The sequence below is a fragment of the Salmo salar genome, chromosome ssa13 (genome assembly GCF_905237065.1).
Source record: "Salmo salar chromosome ssa13, Ssal_v3.1, whole genome shotgun sequence".
In the NCBI taxonomy this organism is placed as follows: domain Eukaryota; kingdom Metazoa; phylum Chordata; class Actinopteri; order Salmoniformes; family Salmonidae; genus Salmo; species Salmo salar.
The window spans coordinates 100,893,986-100,916,834 of NC_059454.1; the positions used below are offsets into that span (position 1 = coordinate 100,893,986).

The 22,849-nt window shown below is 47.0% G+C and overlaps 1 protein-coding gene across 8 annotated transcripts in view; it reads left to right on the plus strand.

Moving 5' to 3' along the window:
* LOC106568376 (rab GTPase-activating protein 1) overlaps positions 1-22,849 on the plus strand; it is a 289,542-nt gene that overhangs the window by 216,641 nt on the left and 50,052 nt on the right. For all 8 annotated transcript variants that reach the window (XM_045692525.1, XM_045692527.1, XM_045692524.1 and 5 more), the window contains 4 exons: positions 11,608-11,718; positions 12,122-12,226; positions 13,032-13,115; positions 15,608-15,679. In XM_045692525.1, coding sequence (XP_045548481.1) covers positions 11,608-11,718; positions 12,122-12,226; positions 13,032-13,115; positions 15,608-15,679 — 372 coding nt within the window. The remainder of the gene's footprint in view (positions 1-11,607; positions 11,719-12,121; positions 12,227-13,031; positions 13,116-15,607; positions 15,680-22,849) is intronic.

Here is a 22,849-nt window from a genome sequence, read left to right on the forward strand (position 1 = left end):
TCGCTCTCGTCTTTCAGCAACAGGCTACTCTCTCTCTCTCTCGTCTTTCAGCAACAGGCTTCTCTCTCTCTCGTCTTTCAGCAACAGGCTACTCTCTCTCTCGCTCTCTCGTCTTTCAGCAACAGGCTACTCTCTCTCTCTCTGTCTTTCAGCAACAGGCTACTCTCTCTCTCGCTCTCTCTCTCTCTCGTCTTTCAGCAACAGGCTACTCTCTCTCGTCTTTCAGCAACAGGCTACACTCTCTCTCTCTCTCTCTCTCTCGTCTTTCAGCAACAGGCTACTCTCTCTCGCTCTCTCTCTGTCGTCTTTCAGCAACAGGCTACTCTCTCTCGTCTTTCAGCAACAGGCTACTCTCTCATCTTTCAACAACAGGCTACTCTCTCTCTCGCTCTCTCTCTCTCGTCTTTCAGCAACAGGCTACTCTCTCTCTCTCTCGTCTTTCAGCAACAGGCTTCTCTCTCTCTCGCTCTCTCTCTCTCGTCTTTCAGCAACAGGCTTCTCTCTCTCTCTCGTCTTTCAGCAACAGGCTTCTCTCTCTCTCATCTTTCAGCAACAGGCTACTCTCTCTCGCTCTCTCTCTCTCGTCTTTCAGCAACAGGCTGCTCTCTCTCGTCTTTCAGCAACAGGCTTCTCTCTCTCATCTTTCAGCAACAGGCTACTCTCTCTCTCTCTCGTCTTTCAGCAACAGGCTTCTCTCTCTCTCTCGTCTTTCAGCAACAGGCTACTCTCTCTCGTCTTTCAGCAACAGGCTACTCTCTCTCTCGTCTTTCAGCAACAGGCTACTCTCTCTCTCTCTCGTCTTTCAGCAACAGGCTTCTTTCTCTCGTCTTTCAGCAACAGGCTACTCTCTCTCTCTCGTCTTTCAGCGACAGGCTACTCTCTCTCTCGTCTTTCAGCAACAGGCTACTCTCTCTCTCTCGTCTTTCAGCAACAGGCTACTCTCTCTCTCTCGCTCTCTCTCTCTCGTCTTTCAGCAACAGGCTACTCTCTCTCTCTCTCTCGTCTTTCAGCAACAGGCTACTCTCTCGCTCTCTCTCTCGTCTTTCAGCAACAGGCTACTCTCTCTCTCTCTCGTCTTTCAGCAACAGGCTACTCTCTCGCTCTCTCTCTCTCTCGTCTTTCAGCAATAGGCTTCTCTCTCTCGTCTTTCAACAACAGGCTACTCTCTCTCTCGCTCTCTCTCTCGTCTTTCAGCAACAGGCTTCTCTCTCTCTCTCGTCTTTCAGCAACAGGCTTCTCTCTCTCTCTCTCTCTTGTCTTTCAGCAACAGGCTTCTCTCTCTCTCGCTCTCTCGTCTTTCAGCAACAGGCTACTCTCTCTCTCTCTCGTCTTTCAGCAACAGGCTACTCTCTCGTCTTTCAACAACAGGCTACTCTCTCTCTCGCTCTCTCTCTCTCGTCTTTCAGCAACAGGCTACTCTCTCTCTCTCTCGTCTTTCAGCAACAGGCTTCTCTCTCTCTCGCTCTCTCTCTCTCGTCTTTCAGCAACAGGCTTCTCTCTCTCTCTCGTCTTTCAGCAACAGGCTTCTCTCTCTCTCATCTTTCAGCAACAGGCTACTCTCTCTCGCTCTCTCTCTCATCTTTCAGCAACAGGCTGCTCTCTCTCTCGTCTTTCAGCAACAGGCTTCTCTCTCTCATCTTTCAGCAACAGGCTACTCTCTCTCTCTCTCGTCTTTCAGCAACAGGCTTCTCTCTCTCTCTCGTCTTTCAGCAACAGGCTACTCTCTCTCGTCTTTCAGCAACAGGCTACTCTCTCTCGTCTTTCAGCAACAGGCTACTCTCTCTCTCTCTCCGTCTTTCAGCAACAGGCTTCTTTCTCTCGTCTTTCAGCAACAGGCTACTCTCTCTCTCTCGTCTTTCAGCGACAGGCTACTCTCTCTCGTCTTTCAGCAACAGGCTACTCTCTCTCTCTCGTCTTTCAGCAACAGGCTACTCTCTCTCTCTCATCTTTCAGCAACAGGCTACTCTCTCTCTCTCGCTCTCTCTCTCTGTCTTTCAGCAACAGGCTACTCTCTCTCTCTCTCTCGTCTTTCAGCAACAGGCTACTCTCTCGCTCTCTCTCTCGTCTTTCAGCAACAGGCTACTCTCTCTCTCTCTCGTCTTTCAGCAACAGGCTACTCTCTCGCTCTCTCTCTCTCTCGTCTTTCAGCAATAGGCTTCTCTCTCTCGTCTTTCAGCAACAGGCTACTCTCTCTCTCGCTCTCTCTCTCGTCTTTCAGCAACAGGCTTCTCTCTCTCTCTCGTCTTTCAGCAACAGGCTTCTCTCTCTCTCTCTCTCTCTCTTGTCTTTCAGCAACAGGCTTCTCTCTCTCTCGCTCTCTCGTCTTTCAGCAACAGGCTACTCTCTCTCTCTCTCGTCTTTCAGCAACAGGCTTCTCTCTCTCTCTCTCTCGCTCTCTCGTCTTTCAGCAACAGGCTACTCTCTCTCGCTCTCTCGTCTTTCAGCAACAGGCTACTCTCTCTCTCTCTCTCTCTCTCTCTCGTCTTTCAGCAACAGGCTACTCTCTCTCGCTGTCTCTCTCCTTTCAGCAACAGGCTTCTTTCTCTCGTCTTTCAGCAACAGGCTGCTCTCTCTCTCTCTCTCGTCTTTCAGCGACAGGCTACTCTCTCTCTCTCTCTCTCGTCTTTCAGCAACAGGCTTCTCTCTCTCGTCTTTCAGCAACAGGCTACTCTCTCTCTCGCTCTCTCGTCTTTCAGCAACAGGCTACTCTCTCTCTCTCGTCTTTCAGCAACAGGCTACTCTCTCTCTCGCTCTCTCTCTCTCTCGTCTTTCAGCAACAGGCTACTCTCTCTCGTCTTTCAGCAACAGGCTACACTCTCTCTCTCTCTCTCTCACTCACTCTCTCTCGTCTTTCAACAACAGGCTACTCTCTCTCTCTCTCGCTCTCTCGTCTTTCAACAACAGGCTACTCTCTCTCTCGTCTTTCAGCAACAGGCTGCTCTCTCTCTCTCTCTCTCTCTCTCTCTCGCTCTCTCTTTCGTCTTTAAGCAACAGGCTGCTCTCTCGCTCTCTCTCGCTCTCTCTTTCGTCTTTAAGCAACAGGCTACTCTCTCTCTCTCGTCTTTCAACTACAGGCTACTCTCTCTCTCTCTCTCGTCTTTCAACAACAGGCTACTCTCTCTCTCTCGTCTTTCAACAACAGGCTACTCTCTCCCTCGCTCTCTCGTCTTTCAGCAACAGGCTACTCTCTCTCTCGTCTTTCAGCAACAGGCTACTCTCTCTCTCGTCTTTCAGCAACAGGCTACTCTCTCTCTCGTCTTTCAGCAACAGGCTACTCTCTCTCTCTCGTCTTTCAGCAACAGGCTACTCTCTCTCTCTCGTCTTTCAGCAACAGGCTACTCTCTCTCGTCTTTCAGCAACAGGCTACTCTCTCTCTCGTCTTTCAGCAACAGGCTACTCTCTCCCTCTCTCTCTCGTCTTTCAGCAACAGGCTACTCTCTCTCTCGTCTTTCAGCAACAGGCTACTCTCTCTCACTCACTCTCTCTCGTCTTTCAACAACAGGCTACTCTCTCGCTCTCTCTCACTCACTCACTCTCGTCTTTCAGCGACAGGCTACTCTCTCTCTCTCGTCTTTCAGCGACAGGCTACTCTCTCTCTCGCTCTCTCTCTCACTCTCTCGTCTTTCAGCGACAGGCTACTCTCTCGCTCTCTCTCTCTCACTCACTCACTCTCGTCTTTCAGCGACAGGCTACTCTCTCTCTCGTTTTTCAGCGACAGGCTACTCTCTCTCTCTCGTCTTTCAGCGACAGGCTACTCTCTCTCTCTCGTCTTTCAGCAACAGGCTACTCTCTCTCTCTCGTCTTTCAGCAACAGGCTACTCTCTCTCGTCTTTCAGCAACAGGCTACTCTCTCGCTCTCTCTCACTCACTCGCTCTCGTCTTTCAGCAACAGGCTACTCTCTCTCTCTCTCGTCTTTCAGCAACAGGCTTCTCTCTCTCTCGTCTTTCAGCAACAGGCTACTCTCTCTCTCGCTCTCTCGTCTTTCAGCAACAGGCTACTCTCTCTCTCTCGTCTTTCAGCAACAGGCTACTCTCTCTCTCGCTCTCTCTCTCTCTCGTCTTTCAGCAACAGGCTACTCTCTCTCGTCTTTCAGCAACAGGCTACACTCTCTCTCTCTCTCTCTCTCTCTCTCTCGTCTTTCAGCAACAGGCTACTCTCTCTCGCTCTCTCTCTGTCGTCTTTCAGCAACAGGCTACTCTCTCTCGTCTTTCAGCAACAGGCTACTCTCTCATCTTTCAACAACAGGCTACTCTCTCTCTCGCTCTCTCTCTCTCGTCTTTCAGCAACAGGCTACTCTCTCTCTCTCTCGTCTTTCAGCAACAGGCTTCTCTCTCTCTCGCTCTCTCTCTCTCGTCTTTCAGCAACAGGCTTCTCTCTCTCTCTCGTCTTTCAGCAACAGGCTTCTCTCTCTCTCATCTTTCAGCAACAGGCTACTCTCTCTCGCTCTCTCTCTCGTCTTTCAGCAACAGGCTGCTCTCTCTCGTCTTTCAGCAACAGGCTTCTCTCTCTCATCTTTCAGCAACAGGCTACTCTCTCTCTCTCTCGTCTTTCAGCAACAGGCTTCTCTCTCTCTCTCGTCTTTCAGCAACAGGCTACTCTCTCTCGTCTTTCAGCAACAGGCTACTCTCTCTCTCGTCTTTCAGCAACAGGCTACTCTCTCTCTCTCTCGTCTTTCAGCAACAGGCTTCTTTCTCTCGTCTTTCAGCAACAGGCTACTCTCTCTCTCGTCTTTCAGCGACAGGCTACTCTCTCTCTCGTCTTTCAGCAACAGGCTACTCTCTCTCTCTCGTCTTTCAGCAACAGGCTACTCTCTCTCTCTCGCTCTCTCTCTCTCGTCTTTCAGCAACAGGCTACTCTCTCTCTCTCTCGTCTTTCAGCAACAGGCTACTCTCTCGCTCTCTCTCTCGTCTTTCAGCAACAGGCTACTCTCTCTCTCTCTCGTCTTTCAGCAACAGGCTACTCTCTCGCTCTCTCTCTCTCTCGTCTTTCAGCAATAGGCTTCTCTCTCTCGTCTTTCAACAACAGGCTACTCTCTCTCTCGCTCTCTCTCTCGTCTTTCAGCAACAGGCTTCTCTCTCTCTCTCGTCTTTCAGCAACAGGCTTCTCTCTCTCTCTCTCTCTCTGTCTTTCAGCAACAGGCTTCTCTCTCTCTCGCTCTCTCGTCTTTCAGCAACAGGCTACTCTCTCTCTCTCTCGTCTTTCAGCAACAGGCTACTCTCTCGTCTTTCAACAACAGGCTACTCTCTCTCTCGCTCTCTCTCTCTCGTCTTTCAGCAACAGGCTACTCTCTCTCTCTCTCGTCTTTCAGCAACAGGCTTCTCTCTCTCTCGCTCTCTCTCTCTCGTCTTTCAGCAACAGGCTTCTCTCTCTCTCTCGTCTTTCAGCAACAGGCTTCTCTCTCTCTCATCTTTCAGCAACAGGCTACTCTCTCTCGCTCTCTCTCTCATCTTTCAGCAACAGGCTGCTCTCTCTCTCCTCCTCGTCTTTCAGCAACAGGCTTCTCTCTCTCATCTTTCAGCAACAGGCTACTCTCTCTCTCTCTCTCGTCTTTCAGCAACAGGCTTCTCTCTCTCTCTCGTCTTTCAGCAACAGGCTACTCTCTCTCGTCTTTCAGCAACAGGCTACTCTCTCTCGTCTTTCAGCAACAGGCTACTCTCTCTCTCTCTCGTCTTTCAGCAACAGGCTTCTTTCTCTCGTCTTTCAGCAACAGGCTACTCTCTCTCTCTCGTCTTTCAGCGACAGGCTACTCTCTCTCGTCTTTCAGCAACAGGCTACTCTCTCTCTCTCGTCTTTCAGCAACAGGCTACTCTCTCTCTCTCGCTCTCTCTCTCTCGTCTTTCAGCAACAGGCTACTCTCTCTCTCTCTCTCGTCTTTCAGCAACAGGCTACTCTCTCGCTCTCTCTCTCGTCTTTCAGCAACAGGCTACTCTCTCTCTCTCTCTCGTCTTTCAGCAACAGGCTACTCTCTCGCTCTCTCTCTCTCTCGTCTTTCAGCAATAGGCTTCTCTCTCTCGTCTTTCAGCAACAGGCTACTCTCTCTCGCTCTCTCTCTCGTCTTTCAGCAACAGGCTTCTCTCTCTCTCTCGTCTTTCAGCAACAGGCTTCTCTCTCTCTCTCTCTCTCTTGTCTTTCAGCAACAGGCTTCTCTCTCTCTCGCTCTCTCGTCTTTCAGCAACAGGCTACTCTCTCTCTCTCTCGTCTTTCAGCAACAGGCTTCTCTCTCTCTCTCTCTCTCGCTCTCTCGTCTTTCAGCAACAGGCTACTCTCTCTCGCTCTCTCGTCTTTCAGCAACAGGCTACTCTCTCTCTCTCTCTCTCTCTCTCTCTCGTCTTTCAGCAACAGGCTACTCTCTCTCGCTGTCTCTCTCCTTTCAGCAACAGGCTTCTTTCTCTCATCTTTCAGCAACAGGCTGCTCTCTCTCTCTCTCTCGTCTTTCAGCGACAGGCTACTCTCTCTCTCTCTCTCTCTCGTCTTTCAGCAACAGGCTTCTCTCTCTCGTCTTTCAGCAACAGGCTACTCTCTCTCTCGCTCTCTCGTCTTTCAGCAACAGGCTACTCTCTCTCTCTCGTCTTTCAGCAACAGGCTACTCTCTCTCTCGTCTTTCAGCAACAGGCTACACTCTCTCTCTCTCTCTCACTCACTCTCTCTCGTCTTTCAACAACAGGCTACTCTCTCTCTCTCTCGCTCTCTCGTCTTTCAACAACAGGCTACTCTCTCTCTCGTCTTTCAGCAACAGGCTGCTCTCTCGCTCTCTCTCTCTCTCTCTCTCGCTCTCTCTTTCGTCTTTAAGCAACAGGCTGCTCTCTCGCTCTCTCTCGCTCTCTCTTTCGTCTTTAAGCAACAGGCTACTCTCTCTCTCTCGTCTTTCAACTACAGGCTACTCTCTCTCTCTCTCTCGTCTTTCAACAACAGGCTACTCTCTCTCTCTCGTCTTTCAACAACAGGCTACTCTCTCTCCCTCGTTCAACGGCTCTCTCTCTCGTCTTTCAGCAACAGGCTACTCTCTCTCTCTCGTCTTTCAGCAACAGGCTACTCTCTCTCTCTCGTCTTTCAGCAACAGGCTACTCTCTCTCTCTCGTCTTTCAGCAACAGGCTACTCTCTCTCTCTGTCTTTCAGCAACAGGCTACTCTCTCCCTCTCTCTCTCCGTCTTTCAGCAACAGGCTACTCTCTCTCTCGTCTTTCAGCAACAGGCTACTCTCTCTCACTCACTCTCTCTCGTCTTTCAACAACAGGCTACTCTCTCGCTCTCTCTCACTCACTCACTCTCGTCTTTCAGCGACAGGCTACTCTCTCTCTCTCGTCTTTCAGCAACAGGCTACTCTCTCTCACTCACTCTCTCTCGTCTTTCAACAACAGGCTACTCTCGCTCTCGTCTTTCAGCAACAGGCTACTCTCTCTCACTCACTCTCTCTCGTCTTTCAACAACAGGCCCACTCTCTCTCACTCACTCACTCCTCGTCTTTCAGCGACAGGCTACTCTCTCTCTCTCTCGTCTTTCAGCGACAGGCTACTCTCTCTCTCCTCTCTCTCTCACTCTCTCGTCTTTCAGCGACAGGCTACTCTCTCGCTCTCTCTCTCTCACTCCACCTCTCGTCTTTCAGCGACAGGCTACTCTCTCTCTCTCTTTTTCAGCGACAGTTCTCTCTCTCTCTCGTCTTTCAGCGACAGGCTACTCTCTCTCTCTCGTCTTTCAGCAACAGGCTACTCTCTCTCTCTCTCTCTCTCGTCTTTCAGCAACAGGCTACTCTCTCTCTCGTCTTTCAGCAACAGGCTACTCTCTCTCTCTCTCTCGTCTTTCAGCAACAGGCTTCTCTCTCTCTGTCTTTCAGCAACAGGCTACTCTCTCTCTCGCTCTCTCGTCTTTCAGCAACAGGCTACTCTCTCTCTCTCGTCTTTCAGCAACAGGCTACTCTCTCTCTCGCTCTCTCTCTCTCTCGTCTTTCAGCAACAGGCTACTCTCTCTCGTCTTTCAGCAACAGGCTACACTCTCTCTCTCTCTCTCTCTCTCTCTCTCGTCTTTCAGCAACAGGCTACTCTCTCTCTCGCTCTCTCTCTGTCGTCTTTCAGCAACAGGCTACTCTCTCTCGTCTTTCAGCAACAGGCTACTCTCTCATCTTTCAACAACAGGCTACTCTCTCTCTCGCTCTCTCTCTCTCGTCTTTCAGCAACAGGCTACTCTCTCTCTCTCTCGTCTTTCAGCAACAGGCTTCTCTCTCTCTCGCTCTCTCTCTCTCGTCTTTCAGCAACAGGCTTCTCTCTCTCTCTCGTCTTTCAGCAACAGGCTTCTCTCTCTCTCTTTCAGCAACAGGCTACTCTCTCTCTCTCTCTCTCTCGTCTTTCAGCAACAGGCTGCTCTCTCTCGTCTTTCAGCAACAGGCTTCTCTCTCTCATCTTTCAGCAACAGGCTACTCTCTCTCTCTCTCGTCTTTCAGCAACAGGCTTCTCTCTCTCTCTCGTCTTTCAGCAACAGGCTACTCTCTCTCGTCTTTCAGCAACAGGCTACTCTCTCTCTCGTCTTTCAGCAACAGGCTACTCTCTCTCTCTCTCGTCTTTCAGCAACAGGCTTCTTTCTCTCGTCTTTCAGCAACAGGCTACTCTCTCTCTCTCGTCTTTCAGCGACAGGCTACTCTCTCTCTCGTCTTTCAGCAACAGGCTACTCTCTCTCTCTCGTCTTTCAGCAACAGGCTACTCTCTCTCTCTCGCTCTCTCTCTCTCGTCTTTCAGCAACAGGCTACTCTCTCTCTCTCTCGTCTTTCAGCAACAGGCTACTCTCTCGCTCTCTCTCTCGTCTTTCAGCAACAGGCTACTCTCTCTCTCTCTCGTCTTTCAGCAACAGGCTACTCTCTCGCTCTCTCTCTCTCTCGTCTTTCAGCAATAGGCTTCTCTCTCTCGTCTTTCAGCAACAGGCTACTCTCTCTCTCGCTCTCTCTCTCGTCTTTCAGCAACAGGCTTCTCTCTCTCTCTCGTCTTTCAGCAACAGGCTTCTCTCTCTCTCTCTCTCTCGTCTTTCAGCAACAGGCTACTCTCTCTCTCTCTCGTCTTTCAGCAACAGGCTTCTCTCTCTCTCTCTCTCTCGCTCTCTCGTCTTTCAGCAACAGGCTACTCTCTCTCGCTCTCTCGTCTTTCAGCAACAGGCTACTCTCTCTCTCTCTCTCTTTCTCTCTCTCGTCTTTCAGCAACAGGCTACTCTCTCTCGCTGTCTCTCTCCTTTCAGCAACAGGCTTCTTTCTCTCGTCTTTCAGCAACAGGCTGCTCTCTCTCTCTCTCTCTCTCGTCTTTCAGCGACAGGCTACTCTCTCTCTCTCTCTCTCTCTCTCGTCTTTCAGCAACAGGCTTCTCTCTCTCTCTCGTCTTTCAGCAACAGGCTACTCTCTCTCGCTCTCTCTCTTGTCTTTCAGCAACAGGCTACTCTCTCGCTCTCTCTCTCTCGTCTTTCAGCAACAGGCTTCTCTCTCTCTCTCTCTCTCTTGTCTTTCAGCAACAGGCTTCTCTCGCTCTCTTGTCTTTCAGCAACAGGCTACTCTCTCTCTCTCTCGTCTTTCAGCAACAGGCTTCTTTCTCTCGTCTTTCAGCAACAGGCTACTCTCTCTCTCTCTCGTCTTTCAGCGACAGGCTACTCTCTCTCTCGTCTTTCAGCAACAGGCTACTCTCTCTCTCTCGTCTTTCAGCAACAGGCTACTCTCTCTCTCTCGCTCTCTCTCTCTGTCTTTCAGCAACAGGCTACTCTCTCTCTCTCTCGTCTTTCAGCAACAGGCTACTCTCTCGCTCTCTCTCTCGTCTTTCAGCAACAGGCTACTCTCTCTCTCTCTCGTCTTTCAGCAACAGGCTACTCTCTCGCTCTCTCTCTCTCTCGTCTTTCAGCAATAGGCTTCTCTCTCTCGTCTTTCAGCAACAGGCTACTCTCTCTCTCGCTCTCTCTCTCGTCTTTCAGCAACAGGCTTCTCTCTCTCTCTCGTCTTTCAGCAACAGGCTTCTCTCTCTCTCTCTCTCTTGTCTTTCAGCAACAGGCTTCTCTCTCTCTCGCTCTCTCGTCTTTCAGCAACAGGCTACTCTCTCTCTCTCTCGTCTTTCAGCAACAGGCTTCTCTCTCTCTCTCTCTCTCGCTCTCTCGTCTTTCAGCAACAGGCTACTCTCTCTCGCTCTCTCGTCTTTCAGCAACAGGCTACTCTCTCTCTCTTTCTCTCTCTCGTCTTTCAGCAACAGGCTACTCTCTCTCGCTGTCTCTCTCCTTTCAGCAACAGGCTTCTTTCTCTCGTCTTTCAGCAACAGGCTGCTCTCTCTCTCTCTCTCTCGTCTTTCAGCGACAGGCTACTCTCTCTCTCTCTCTCTCGTCTTTCAGCAACAGGCTTCTCTCTCTCTCTCGTCTTTCAGCAACAGGCTACTCTCTCTCGCTCTCTCTCTTGTCTTTCAGCAACAGGCTACTCTCTCGCTCTCTCTCTCTCGTCTTTCAGCAACAGGCTTCTCTCTCTCTCTCTCTCTCTCTTGTCTTTCAGCAACAGGCTTCTCTCGCTCTCTTGTCTTTCAGCAACAGGCTACTCTCTCTCTCTCGTCTTTCAGCAACAGGCTACTCTCTCATCTTTCAGCAACAGGCTACTCTCTCTCTCTCTCGTCTTTCAGCAACAGGCTTCTCTCTCTCTCTCTCTCTCTCTCTCGCTCTCTCGTCGTTCAGCAACAGGCTACTCTCTCTCGCTCTCTCTCTCCTTTCAGCAACAGGCTTCTTTCTCTCGTCTTTCAGCAACAGGCTACTCTCTCTCTCTCTCTCGTCTTTCAGCGACAGGCTACTCTCTCTCTCGTCTTTCAGCAACAGGCTTCTCTCTCTCGCTCTCGTCTTTCAGCAACAGGCTACTCTCTCGCTCTCTCTCTCCTTTCAGCAACAGGCTTCTTTCTCTCGTCTTTCAGCAACAGGCTACTCTCTCTCTTTTCTCTCTCTCTCTCTCTCTCTCTCGTCTTTCAGCAGCAGGCTTCCCTCTCTCTCGTCTTTCAGCAACAGGCTTCTCTCTCTCTCTCGTCTTTCAGCAACAGGCTTCTCTCTCGCTCTCTCTCTCGTCTTTCAGCAACAGGCTTCTCTCTCTCTCTCTCTCTCTCTCTCTCGTCTTTCAGCAACAGGCTACTCTCGCTCTCTTGTCTTTCAGCAACAGACTACTCTCTCTCTCTCGTCTTTCAGCAACAGGCTACTCTCTCTCTCTCGTCTTTCAGCAACAGGCTACTCTCTCTCTCTCGTCTTTCAGCAACAGGCTACTCTCTCTCTCTCGTCTTTCAGCAACAGGCTACTCTCTCTCTCTCGTCTTTCAGCAACAGGCTACTCTCTCTCTCGTCTTTCAGCAACAGGCTACTCTCGCTCTCTCTCGTCTTTCAGCAACAGGCTGCTCTCGCTCTCTCTCGTCTTTCAGCAACAGGCTACTCTCTCTCTCTCTCTCTCTCGTCTTTCAGCAACAGGCTTCTATCTCCTCTCTCTCTCTTCTCCACTCTTCATCTCACTGACTCCTCTTAACATTCTCTCTCCCAATATCTCTACTTTCTCCCCCTCTTCCTCTCTCCTCCACTCACTCACTTACTCACTCACTCTGTCACTCAGTCTTACCTTCCTCCTCTCGTCCCCTGTAGAGGGAGAATCGTCGTCTCCAGGAGGCTAACATGCGTCTGGAGCAGGAGAATGATGACCTGGCCCATGAACTGGTCAGCAGCAAGATAGCCCTGCGCAAAGACCTGGACAACGTAAGACGCATCCCACGTGTGTCCTTTTTTACTTGTGCAAGTCTGTAAACGTGTATGTGCCTTTATACATTTTCTAATACTCTGCTAGGTTTTTCTTGTCATTTAGCAATAGCTAATGTCAGTAGACCTGGTCACCGTACCCATGTCTCTGTCTGTCTGTCTGTCTGTCTGTCTGTCTGTCTGTCTGTCTGTCTGTCTGTCTGTCTGTCTCAGGCTGAGGAGAAAGCAGACACTCTGAGTAGACCTGGTCACCGTACCCATGTCTCTGTCTGTCTGTCTGTCTGTCTGTCTGTCTGTCTGTCTGTCTGTCTGTCTGTCTGTCTGTCTCAGGCTGAGGAGAAAGCAGACACTCTGAGGAGACCTGGTCACTGTACCCATGTGTCTGTCTGTCTGTCTCCCTCAGGCTGAGGAGAAAGCAGACACTCTGAACAAGGAGCTGTTGATGACCAAACAGAAGCTGGTGGATTCAGAGGACGAGAAGAGACGACTAGAGGAGGAGTCTGCACAGGTCTGGCTAGCTGGCTGTCTGTCTGGCTAGCTGGCTGTCTGTCTGACTGTCTGTCTGTCTGGCTAGCTGGCTGTCTGTCTGACTGTCTGTCTGTCTGTCTGGCTAGCTGGCTAGCTGGCTGTCTGTCTGTCTGGCTAGCTGGCTGTCTGTCTGTCTGGCTAGCTGGCTGTCTGTCTGTCTGGCTAGCTGGCTGTCTGGCTAGCTGTCTGTCTGGCTGGCTAGCTGTCTGGCTGACTGTCTGTTTGGCTAGCTGGCTGACTGTCTGTTTGGCTAGCTGGCTGTCTATTTAAAGTAAAAAAAGATTCCTTTAGTATTGGAAAGGGAATGGAGGTCCACTGACAATGGACATTGATGTATTGGTTTGATCAATAAATATACCATTGTCCTTTGGAGAGTCGCTGAATGCTTTTTCCATCTTCAGATTGCTCGTCTGTTGATGCACCTTGATTGGAGAGCAGTGTTGTTTCTCTCTTTCTGTCTCTTTAAGACAGAGGGGGATGTTGTCCCCCCCATGCACTGTGGCCACTGCCTGTGTTCCAGGACTGGCCCAACACAGGACCTGCCAATACCTGCTCTCTCTACGTTATTTCTCATCCACTTACGGGAGAAACAGTCTCTCAAGGGACATCTGTTGCTGTCCTCTTCATGACTACATTACACTCCTCGTTGACTGTATCACTACTGTAGGTAGTTTATAAAGGCCCAAGGACAGTTGACTGCTGACTGAGAGGTTATCATGTAGGTCACAGTAGGCAGCCATGAGTATCATTCATTCAGTGTATAATATCAATGTGTGTGTCCACAGCTGAAAGAGATGTGCAGACGGGAGCTGGGTAAATCAGAGTCTGAGATAAAGAACAATGGATCCATCATAGGAGAGTACAAACAGGTAAGAAGCTGACAGGAGATATACGATTTTTAGTTTTGTTCTACATGTATAAAGTAGTTTAAAATTGTATTCTACATAGTGACAACATCATATTTATTACTTACCTAGGGACTGCGGATGTAAATTAGCCTTCTAGGTAATTTGTCTACACTATGTTTTGATCAAAACTGACAGATACGGGCCTCCCGAGTGGCGCAGCGGTCTAAGGCACTGCAGACAGACAGACAGACAGACAGACAGACAGACACAACAGACAGACACGACAGACACGACAGACAGACAGACAGACAGACAGACAGACAGACAGACAGACAGACAGACAGACAGACAGACACAAGAGACAGACAGACACAAGAGACAGACAGACACAAGAGACAGACACAAGAGACAGACAGACAGACAGACACAAGAGACAGACAGACAGACAGACACAAGAGACAGACAGACAGAAACAAGAGACAGACAGACAGACACAAGAGAAACAGACAGACACAGACAGACAGACAGACAGACAGACAGACAGACAGACACGACAGACACGACAGACCGACAGACACGACAGACAGACAGACAGACAGACAGACAGACAGACAGACAGACAGACAGACAGACAGACAGACAGACAGACAGACACAAGAGACAGACAGACACAAGAGACAGACAGACACAAGAGACAGACAGACAGACACAAGAGAAACAGACAGACACAGACAGACAGACAGACAGACAGACAGACAGACAGACAGACAGACAGACAGACAGACAGACACAAGAGACAGACAGACAGACAGACACAAGAGACAGACAGACAGACAGACACAAGAGACAGACAGACAGACAGACACAAGAGACAGACAGACAGACACAAGAGACAGACAGACAGACAGACACAAGAGACAGACAGACAGACAGACACAAGAGACAGACAGACAGACAGACACAAGAGACAGACAGACAGACAGACACAAGAGACAGACAGACAGACAGACAGACAGACAGACAGACAGACAGACAGACAGGGAACTCCCAGTCAGGCTTTGGCTACCATCCTCACAGGGAGATATATTTTCTCTGAGTCACTCATAGTACAGTGGTTATTTTGAAGGAGGGGGTTTAGCTGTGGGATGATAAGGGTTTGTTATGAGCAGGTTTTACATTATTTATATGATCTCTGTCTGTGGGATGAGCCGTTGTCATCTTTTTACATTTTAGAGACACTCCCCCCAGCCCCACACCCTCCGACATTTGCCTCCCCCACACCCTCCGACCTTTGACTTCCCCCCACACCCTTCGACCTTTGCCTCCCCCCACACCCCTACACCCTCCGACCTTTGACTTCCCCCCACCCCTACACCCTCCGACCTTTGACTTCCCTACACCCTCCGACCTTTGACTTCCCCCCACACCCTCCGACCTTTGACTTCCCCCCACCCCTACACCCTCTGACCTTTGATTTGCCCCCACCCCTACACCCTCCGACCTTTGACTTCCCCCCACACCCTCCGACCTTTGACTTCCCCCACCCCTACACCCTCTGACCTTTGACTTCCCCCCCCACCCCTACACCCTCTGACCTTTGACTTCCCCCCCACCCCACACCCTCCGACCTTTGACTTCCCCCCACCCTACACCCTCCGACCTTTGACTTCCCCCACCCCTACACCCTGTGACCTTTGCCTCCCCCCCACCCCTACACCCTCAGACCTTTACCTCCCCCCACCCCTACACCCTCCGACCTTTGACTTCCCCCCCACACCCTCCGACCTTTGACTTGCCCCCACCCCTACACCCTCCGACCTTTGCCTCCCCCCACACCCCTACACCCTCCGACCTTTGACTTCCCCCACCCCTACACCCTCCGACCTTTGACTTCCCCCCACACCCTCCGACCTTTGACTTCCCCCACCCCTACACCCTCTGACCTTTGACTTCCCCCCACACCCGCTCGAGCTTTGACTTCCCCCCACACCCTCCGACCTTTGACTTCCCCCACCCCCACACCCTCCGACCTTTGACTTCCCCCCACCCCTACACCCTCTGACCTTTGACTTCCCCCACCCCTACACCCTCCGACATTTGACTTCCCCCCCACACCCTCAGACCTTTGACTCCCCCCACACCCCTACACCCTCCGACCTTTGCCTCCCCCCCACCCCTACACCCTCAGACCTTTGCCTCCCCCCCCACACCCTCAGACCTTTGACTCCCCCACACCCCTACACCCTCAGACATTTGCCTCCCCCACACTCTCAGACCTTTGCCTCCCCCCCACCCACACACCCTCAGACCTTTGCCTCCCCCCCACACCCTCAGACCTTTGCCTCCCCCACCCCCACCCCTACACCCTCAGACCTTTGCCTCCCCCCACCCCTACACCCTCCGATCTTTGACTCCCCCACACAGTCCAATACGTCCCCACAAGTTTTGTCTGTCTGTGTGGAGTTGACTGCAGTGCTCTGTTTGACCTTTGACCTCTGTGTTGACCCCTGTAGATCTGCTCTCAGCTCAGTGAGCGTCTGGAGAAACAGCAGACCGCCAACAAGGGAGAAGTGGAGAAGATCCGGGTGAGTCCCCATCATCACATGACCTGACACACGATCACATGACAGACCGCAATCACATCAAACAATCATGACAATCACATGACAGATATGACAGACCACTGTATTAAAACACGTGACATCACACAAACAAATGACCGGCAAGACACACAATCAATCACATGACACGCAATCACTTAACATGACGGAGTACTGTATTCAAATGTTGATGCTCTCTTTGTGTGGCTGTGTGACTGTTTGTAGTTCTGCTTAGCGAGTTAACATTAGCTGTTGATTTATTGACTGTTTATGTATACAGGTTAGTCTCATGTAGAATGTTGTGTGTAGTATCAACAAACATGATTATAGCCTTAGTGTAATTATATGCAAACATTAGTAGTCTTATGTGAGGATTGTGATAAAGAATCCATTGCGATTCCCTTTTGATGACCCAGACAGAATAGCCCAGTTCTTCGTTGGTGAACAGAGATAGTGGATGGTAAGTACAGCCAGGGCTGTAGTGTTTCTCATGTCCAGGCATGGTGATGGGGCGGATGAGAGGGCTCTTGAAGCAGCTGAGGAGAGACCCTCACCCTGACCCTCACCCTGACCCTCACCCTGACACTCAGCCTGACACTCAGCCTGACCCCACCCTCACCCTGACCCTCACCCTAACCCTCAGCCTGACACTCAGCCTAACACTCACCCTGACACTTACCCTGACCCTCAGCCTGACCCTCACCCTGACCCTCACCCTGACACTCAGCCTGACACTCAGCCTGACCCCACCCTCACCCTGACCCTCACCCTAACCCTCAGCCTGACACTCAGCCTAACACTCACCCTGACACTTACCCTGACCCTCAGCCTGACCCTGACCCTCACCCTGACCCTCAGCCTGACACTCAGCCTAACACTCACCCTGACACTTACCCTGACCCTCAGCCTGACCCTCACCCTGACCATCACCCTGACCCTCACCCTGACCCTCACCCTAACCCTCAGCCTGACACTCAGCCTGACAGTCAGCCTAACACTCACCCTGACACTTACCCTGACCCTCAGCCTGACCCTGACCCTCAGCCTGACCCTCAGCCTCAGCCTGACCCTCAGCCTCAGCCTGACACTCAGCCTGACCCTCACCCTGACACTTAAAACCTCTTATCATCCCCTTGCTAGCCTCCTTACAACCACACTGTCCATTACAGCAGCAGCAGCCTGTACTTACTCAATCCCACACTGCCCACGGGGTGCTTTTATACTCCCTTAAAAGATTGGCAATAGTTCTGTTTGTCCATTTTGAAACGCCGTAGCCAGTATACGCTTCCTCAAAATAGCCAGCTTTAATCTAAGATAATTCAAGATATGTAATTTATTTTGATGAAGAAATCTTAGTCACACAATTTTACATCTAATTCATATCTCTTTCAGTTAAAAAATGAAAACAAGTAGTCTCTCATTGAATGACAACAAAGATTTTATTGAAGAATCACTACTGTTGACCAATCACCGACGAATGGGTGTAGACTTCGGCTTGCCTCCAGAAAAAATGTTGTGTGCCCGATCAGCCGAAAAAACGCTAACCGAAGTCTAAAACAAACAAAAACGTCACAAAATGTCTTCATAATATAAACACAAACTCTACCGAACTGTTTCAGCTGGGAAGCATGCGGACCCAAACCTCGACCCGTTCCTCTCTCAGCCTCCCCCCTCCTCCCCCTGCTTTGCTTTATCTTGGCCAGGTCGCAGTTGTAAATGAGAACTTGTTCTCAACTTGCCTACCTGGTTAAATAAAGGTGAAATAAATAAATATAAAAAAACCTGTACCTGTTTTATATAGTGTAGTGGAATAACCTGTACCTGTTTTATATAGTGTAGTGGAATAACCTGTACCTGGTTTATATAGTGTAGTGGTATAACCTGTACCTGATTTATATAGTGTAGTGGTATAACATGTACCTGGTTTATATAGTGTAGTGGTATAACCTGTACCTGGTTTATATAGTGTAGTGGAATAACCTGTACCTGTTTTATATAGTGTAGTGGTATAACATGTACCTGGTTTATATAGTGTAGTGGAATAACCTGTACCTGTTTTATATAGTGTAGTGGAATAACCTGTACCTGGTTTATATAGTGTAGTGGTATAACCTGTACCTGATTTATATAGTGTAGTGGTATAACATGTACCTGGTTTATATAGTGTAGTGGTATAACCTGTACTTGGTTTATATAGTGTAGTGGAATAACCTGTACCTGTTTTATATAGTGTAGTGGTATAACATGTACCTGGTTTATATAGTGTAGTGGAATAACCTGTACCTGTTTTATATAGTGTAGTGGTATAACATGTACCTGGTTTATATAGTGTAGTGGAATAACCTGTACCTGGTTTATATAGTGTAGTGGAATAACCTGTACCTGGTCTATATAGTGTAGTGGAATAACCTGTACCTGATTTATATAGTGTAGTGGTGTAACCTGTACCTGGTTTATATAGTGTAGTGGAATAACCTGTACCTGGTTTATATAGTGTAGTGGAATGACCTGTACCTGGTTTATATAGTGTAGTGGTATAACCTGTACCTGGTTTATATAGTGTAGTGTAGTGGAATAACCTGTACCTGATTTATATAGTGTAGTGGAATAACCTGTACCTGGTTTATATAGTGTAGTGGAATAACCTGTACCTGTTTTATATAGTGTAGTGGAATAACCTGTACCTGGTTTATATAGTGTAGTGGAATAACCTGTACCTGGTTTATATAGTGTAGTGGTATAACCTGTACCTGATTTATATAGTGTAGTGGTATAACATGTACCTGGTTTATATAGTGTAGTGGTATAACCTGTACCTGGTTTATATAGTGTAGTGGAATAACCTGTACCTGTTTTATATAGTGTAGTGGTATAACATGTACCTGGTTTATATAGTGTAGTGGAATAACCTGTACCTGTTTTATATAGTGTAGTGGAATAACCTGTACCTGGTTTATATAGTGTAGTGGTATAACCTGTACCTGATTTATATAGTGTAGTGGTATAACATGTACCTGGTTTATATAGTGTAGTGGTATAACCTGTACTTGGTTTATATAGTGTAGTGGAATAACCTGTACCTGTTTTATATAGTGTAGTGGTATAACATGTACCTGGTTTATATAGTGTAGTGGAATAACCTGTACCTGTTTTATATAGTGTAGTGATATAACATGTACCTGGTTTATATAGTGTAGTGGAATAACCTGTACCTGGTTTATATAGTGTAGTGGAATAACCTGTACCTGGTCTATATAGTGTAGTGGAATAACCTGTACCTGATTTATATAGTGTAGTGGTGTAACCTGTACCTGGTTTATATAGTGTAGTGGAATAACCTGTACCTGGTTTATATAGTGTAGTGGAATAACCTGTACCTGGTTTATATAGTGTAGTGGTATAACCTGTACCTGGTTTATATAGTGTAGTGTAGTGGAATAACCTGTACCTGATTTATATAGTGTAGTGGAATAACCTGTACCTGTTTTATATAGTGTAGTGGAATAACCTGTACCTGTTTTATATAGTGTAGTGGAATAACCTGTACCTGGTTTATATAGTGTAGTGGAATAACCTGTACCTGGTTTATATAGTGTAGTGGTATAACCTGTACCTGGTTTATATAGTGTAGTGGTATAACCTGTACCTGATTTATATAGTGTAGTGGTATAACATGTACCTGGTTTATATAGTGTAGTGGTATAACCTGTACCTGGTTTATATAGTGTAGTGGAATAACCTGTACCTGGTTTATATAGTGTAGTGGTATAACCTGTACCTGGTTTATATAGTGTAGTGGAATAACCTGTACCTGTTTTATGTAGTGGAATAACCTGTACCTGGTTTATATAGTGTAGTGGAATAACCTGTACCTGATTTATATAGTGTAGTGGAATAACCTGTACCTGGTTTATATAGTGTAGTGGAATAACCTGTACCTGATTTATATAGTGTAGTGGTATAACCTGTACCTGATTTTATGTGGTGTAGTGTAGTGGAATAACCTGTACCTGATTTATATAGTGTAGTGATATAACCTGTACCTGGTTTATATAGTGCAGTGGTATAACCTGTACCTGGTTTATATAGTGCAGTGGAATAACCTGTACCTGGTTTATATAGTGAAGTGGAATAACATGTACCTGGTTTATGTAGTGTGGTGGAATAACCTGTACCTGGTTTATATAGTGTAGTGGTATAACCTGTACCTGGTTTATATAGTGTAGTGGAATAACCTGTACCTGTTTTATATAGTGTAGTGGTATAACCTGTACCTGTTTTATATAGTGTAGTGGTATAACCTGTACCTGGTTTATATAGTGTAGTGGAATAACCTGTACCTGGTTTATATAGTGAAGTGGAATACACATGTACCTGGTTTATGTAGTGTGGTGGAATAACCTGTACCTGGTTTATATAGTGAAGTGGAATACACATGTACCTGGTTTATATAGTGTAGTGGTATAACCTGTACCTGGTTTATATAGTGTAGTGGAATAACCTGTACCTGTTTTATATAGTGTAGTGGTATAACCTGTACCTGATTTATATAGTGTAGTGGAATAACCTGTACCTGATTTTATGTGGTGTAGTGTAGTGGAATAACCTGTACCTGATTTATATAGTGTAGTGGTATAACCTGTACCTGGTTTATATAGTGTAGTGGTATAACATGTACCTGGTTTATATAGTGTAGTGGTATAACCTGTACCTGATTTATATAGTGTAGTGGAATAACCTGTACCTGTTTTATATAGTGTAGTGGTATAACATGTACCTGGTTTATATAGTGTAGTGGAATAACCTGTACCTGTTTTATATAGTGTAGTGGTATAACATGTACCTGGTTTATATAGTGTAGTGGAATAACCTGTACCTGGTTTATATAGTGTAGTGGAATAACCTGTACCTGGTCTATATAGTGTAGTGGAATAACCTGTACCTGATTTATATAGTGTAGTGGTGTAACCTGTACCTGGTTTATATAGTGTAGTGGAATAACCTGTACCTGGTTTATATAGTGTAGTGGAATAACCTGTACCTGGTTTATATAGTGTAGTGGTATAACCTGTACCTGGTTTATATAGTGTAGTGTAGTGGAATAACCTGTACCTGATTTATATAGTGTAGTGGAATAACCTGTACCTGGTTTATATAGTGTAGTGGAATAACCTGTACCTGTTTTATATAGTGTAGTGGAATAACCTGTACCTGGTTTATATAGTGTAGTGGAATAACCTGTACCTGGTTTATATAGTGTAGTGGTATAACCTGTACCTGGTTTATATAGTGTAGTGGTATAACCTGTACCTGGTTTATATAGTGTAGTGGTATAACCTGTACCTGATTTATATAGTGTAGTGGTATAACATGTACCTGGTTTATATAGTGTAGTGGTATAACCTGTACCTGGTTTATATAGTGTAGTGGAATAACCTGTACCTGTTTTATATAGTGTAGTGGTATAACATGTACCTGGTTTATATAGTGTAGTGGAATAACCTGTACCTGTTTTATATAGTGTAGTGGAATAACCTGTACCTGGTTTATATAGTGTAGTGGTATAACCTGTACCTGATTTATATAGTGTAGTGGTATAACATGTACCTGGTTTATATAGTGTAGTGGTATAACCTGTACTTGGTTTATATAGTGTAGTGGAATAACCTGTACCTGTTTTATATAGTGTAGTGGTATAACATGTACCTGGTTTATATAGTGTAGTGGAATAACCTGTACCTGTTTTATATAGTGTAGTGGTATAACATGTACCTGGTTTATATAGTGTAGTGGAATAACCTGTACCTGGTTTATATAGTGTAGTGGAATAACCTGTACCTGGTCTATATAGTGTAGTGGAATAACCTGTACCTGATTTATATAGTGTAGTGGTGTAACCTGTACCTGGTTTATATAGTGTAGTGGAATAACCTGTACCTGATTTATATAGTGTAGTGGAATAACCTGTACCTGGTTTATATAGTGTAGTGGAATAACCTGTACCTGTTTTATATAGTGTAGTGGAATAACCTGTACCTGGTTTATATAGTGTAGTGGAATAACCTGTACCTGGTTTATATAGTGTAGTGGTATAACCTGTACCTGGTTTATATAGTGTAGTGGTATAACCTGTACCTGGTTTATATAGTGTAGTGGTATAACCTGTACCTGATTTATATAGTGTAGTGGTATAACATGTACCTGGTTTATATAGTGTAGTGGTATAACCTGTACCTGGTTTATATAGTGTAGTGGAATAACCTGTACCTGTTTTATATAGTGTAGTGGTATAACATGTACCTGGTTTATATAGTGTAGTGGAATAACCTGTACCTGTTTTATATAGTGTAGTGGAATAACCTGTACCTGGTTTATATAGTGTAGTGGTATAACCTGTACCTGATTTATATAGTGTAGTGGTATAACATGTACCTGGTTTATATAGTGTAGTGGTATAACCTGTACTTGGTTTATATAGTGTAGTGGAATAACCTGTACCTGTTTTATATAGTGTAGTGGTATAACATGTACCTGGTTTATATAGTGTAGTGGAATAACCTGTACCTGTTTTATATAGTGTAGTGGTATAACATGTACCTGGTTTATATAGTGTAGTGGAATAACCTGTACCTGGTTTATATAGTGTAGTGGAATAACCTGTACCTGGTCTATATAGTGTAGTGGAATAACCTGTACCTGATTTATATAGTGTAGTGGTGTAACCTGTACCTGGTTTATATAGTGTAGTGGAATAACCTGTACCTGGTTTATATAGTGTAGTGGAATGACCTGTACCTGGTTTATATAGTGTAGTGGTATAACCTGTACCTGGTTTATATAGTGTAGTGTAGTGGAATAACCTGTACCTGATTTATATAGTGTAGTGGAATAACCTGTACCTGGTTTATATAGTGTAGTGGAATAACCTGTACCTGTTTTATATAGTGTAGTGGAATAACCTGTACCTGGTTTATATAGTGTAGTGGAATAACCTGTACCTGGTTTATATAGTGTAGTGGTATAACCTGTACCTGATTTATATAGTGTAGTGGTATAACATGTACCTGGTTTATATAGTGTAGTGGTATAACCTGTACCTGGTTTATATAGTGTAGTGGAATAACCTGTACCTGTTTTATATAGTGTAGTGGTATA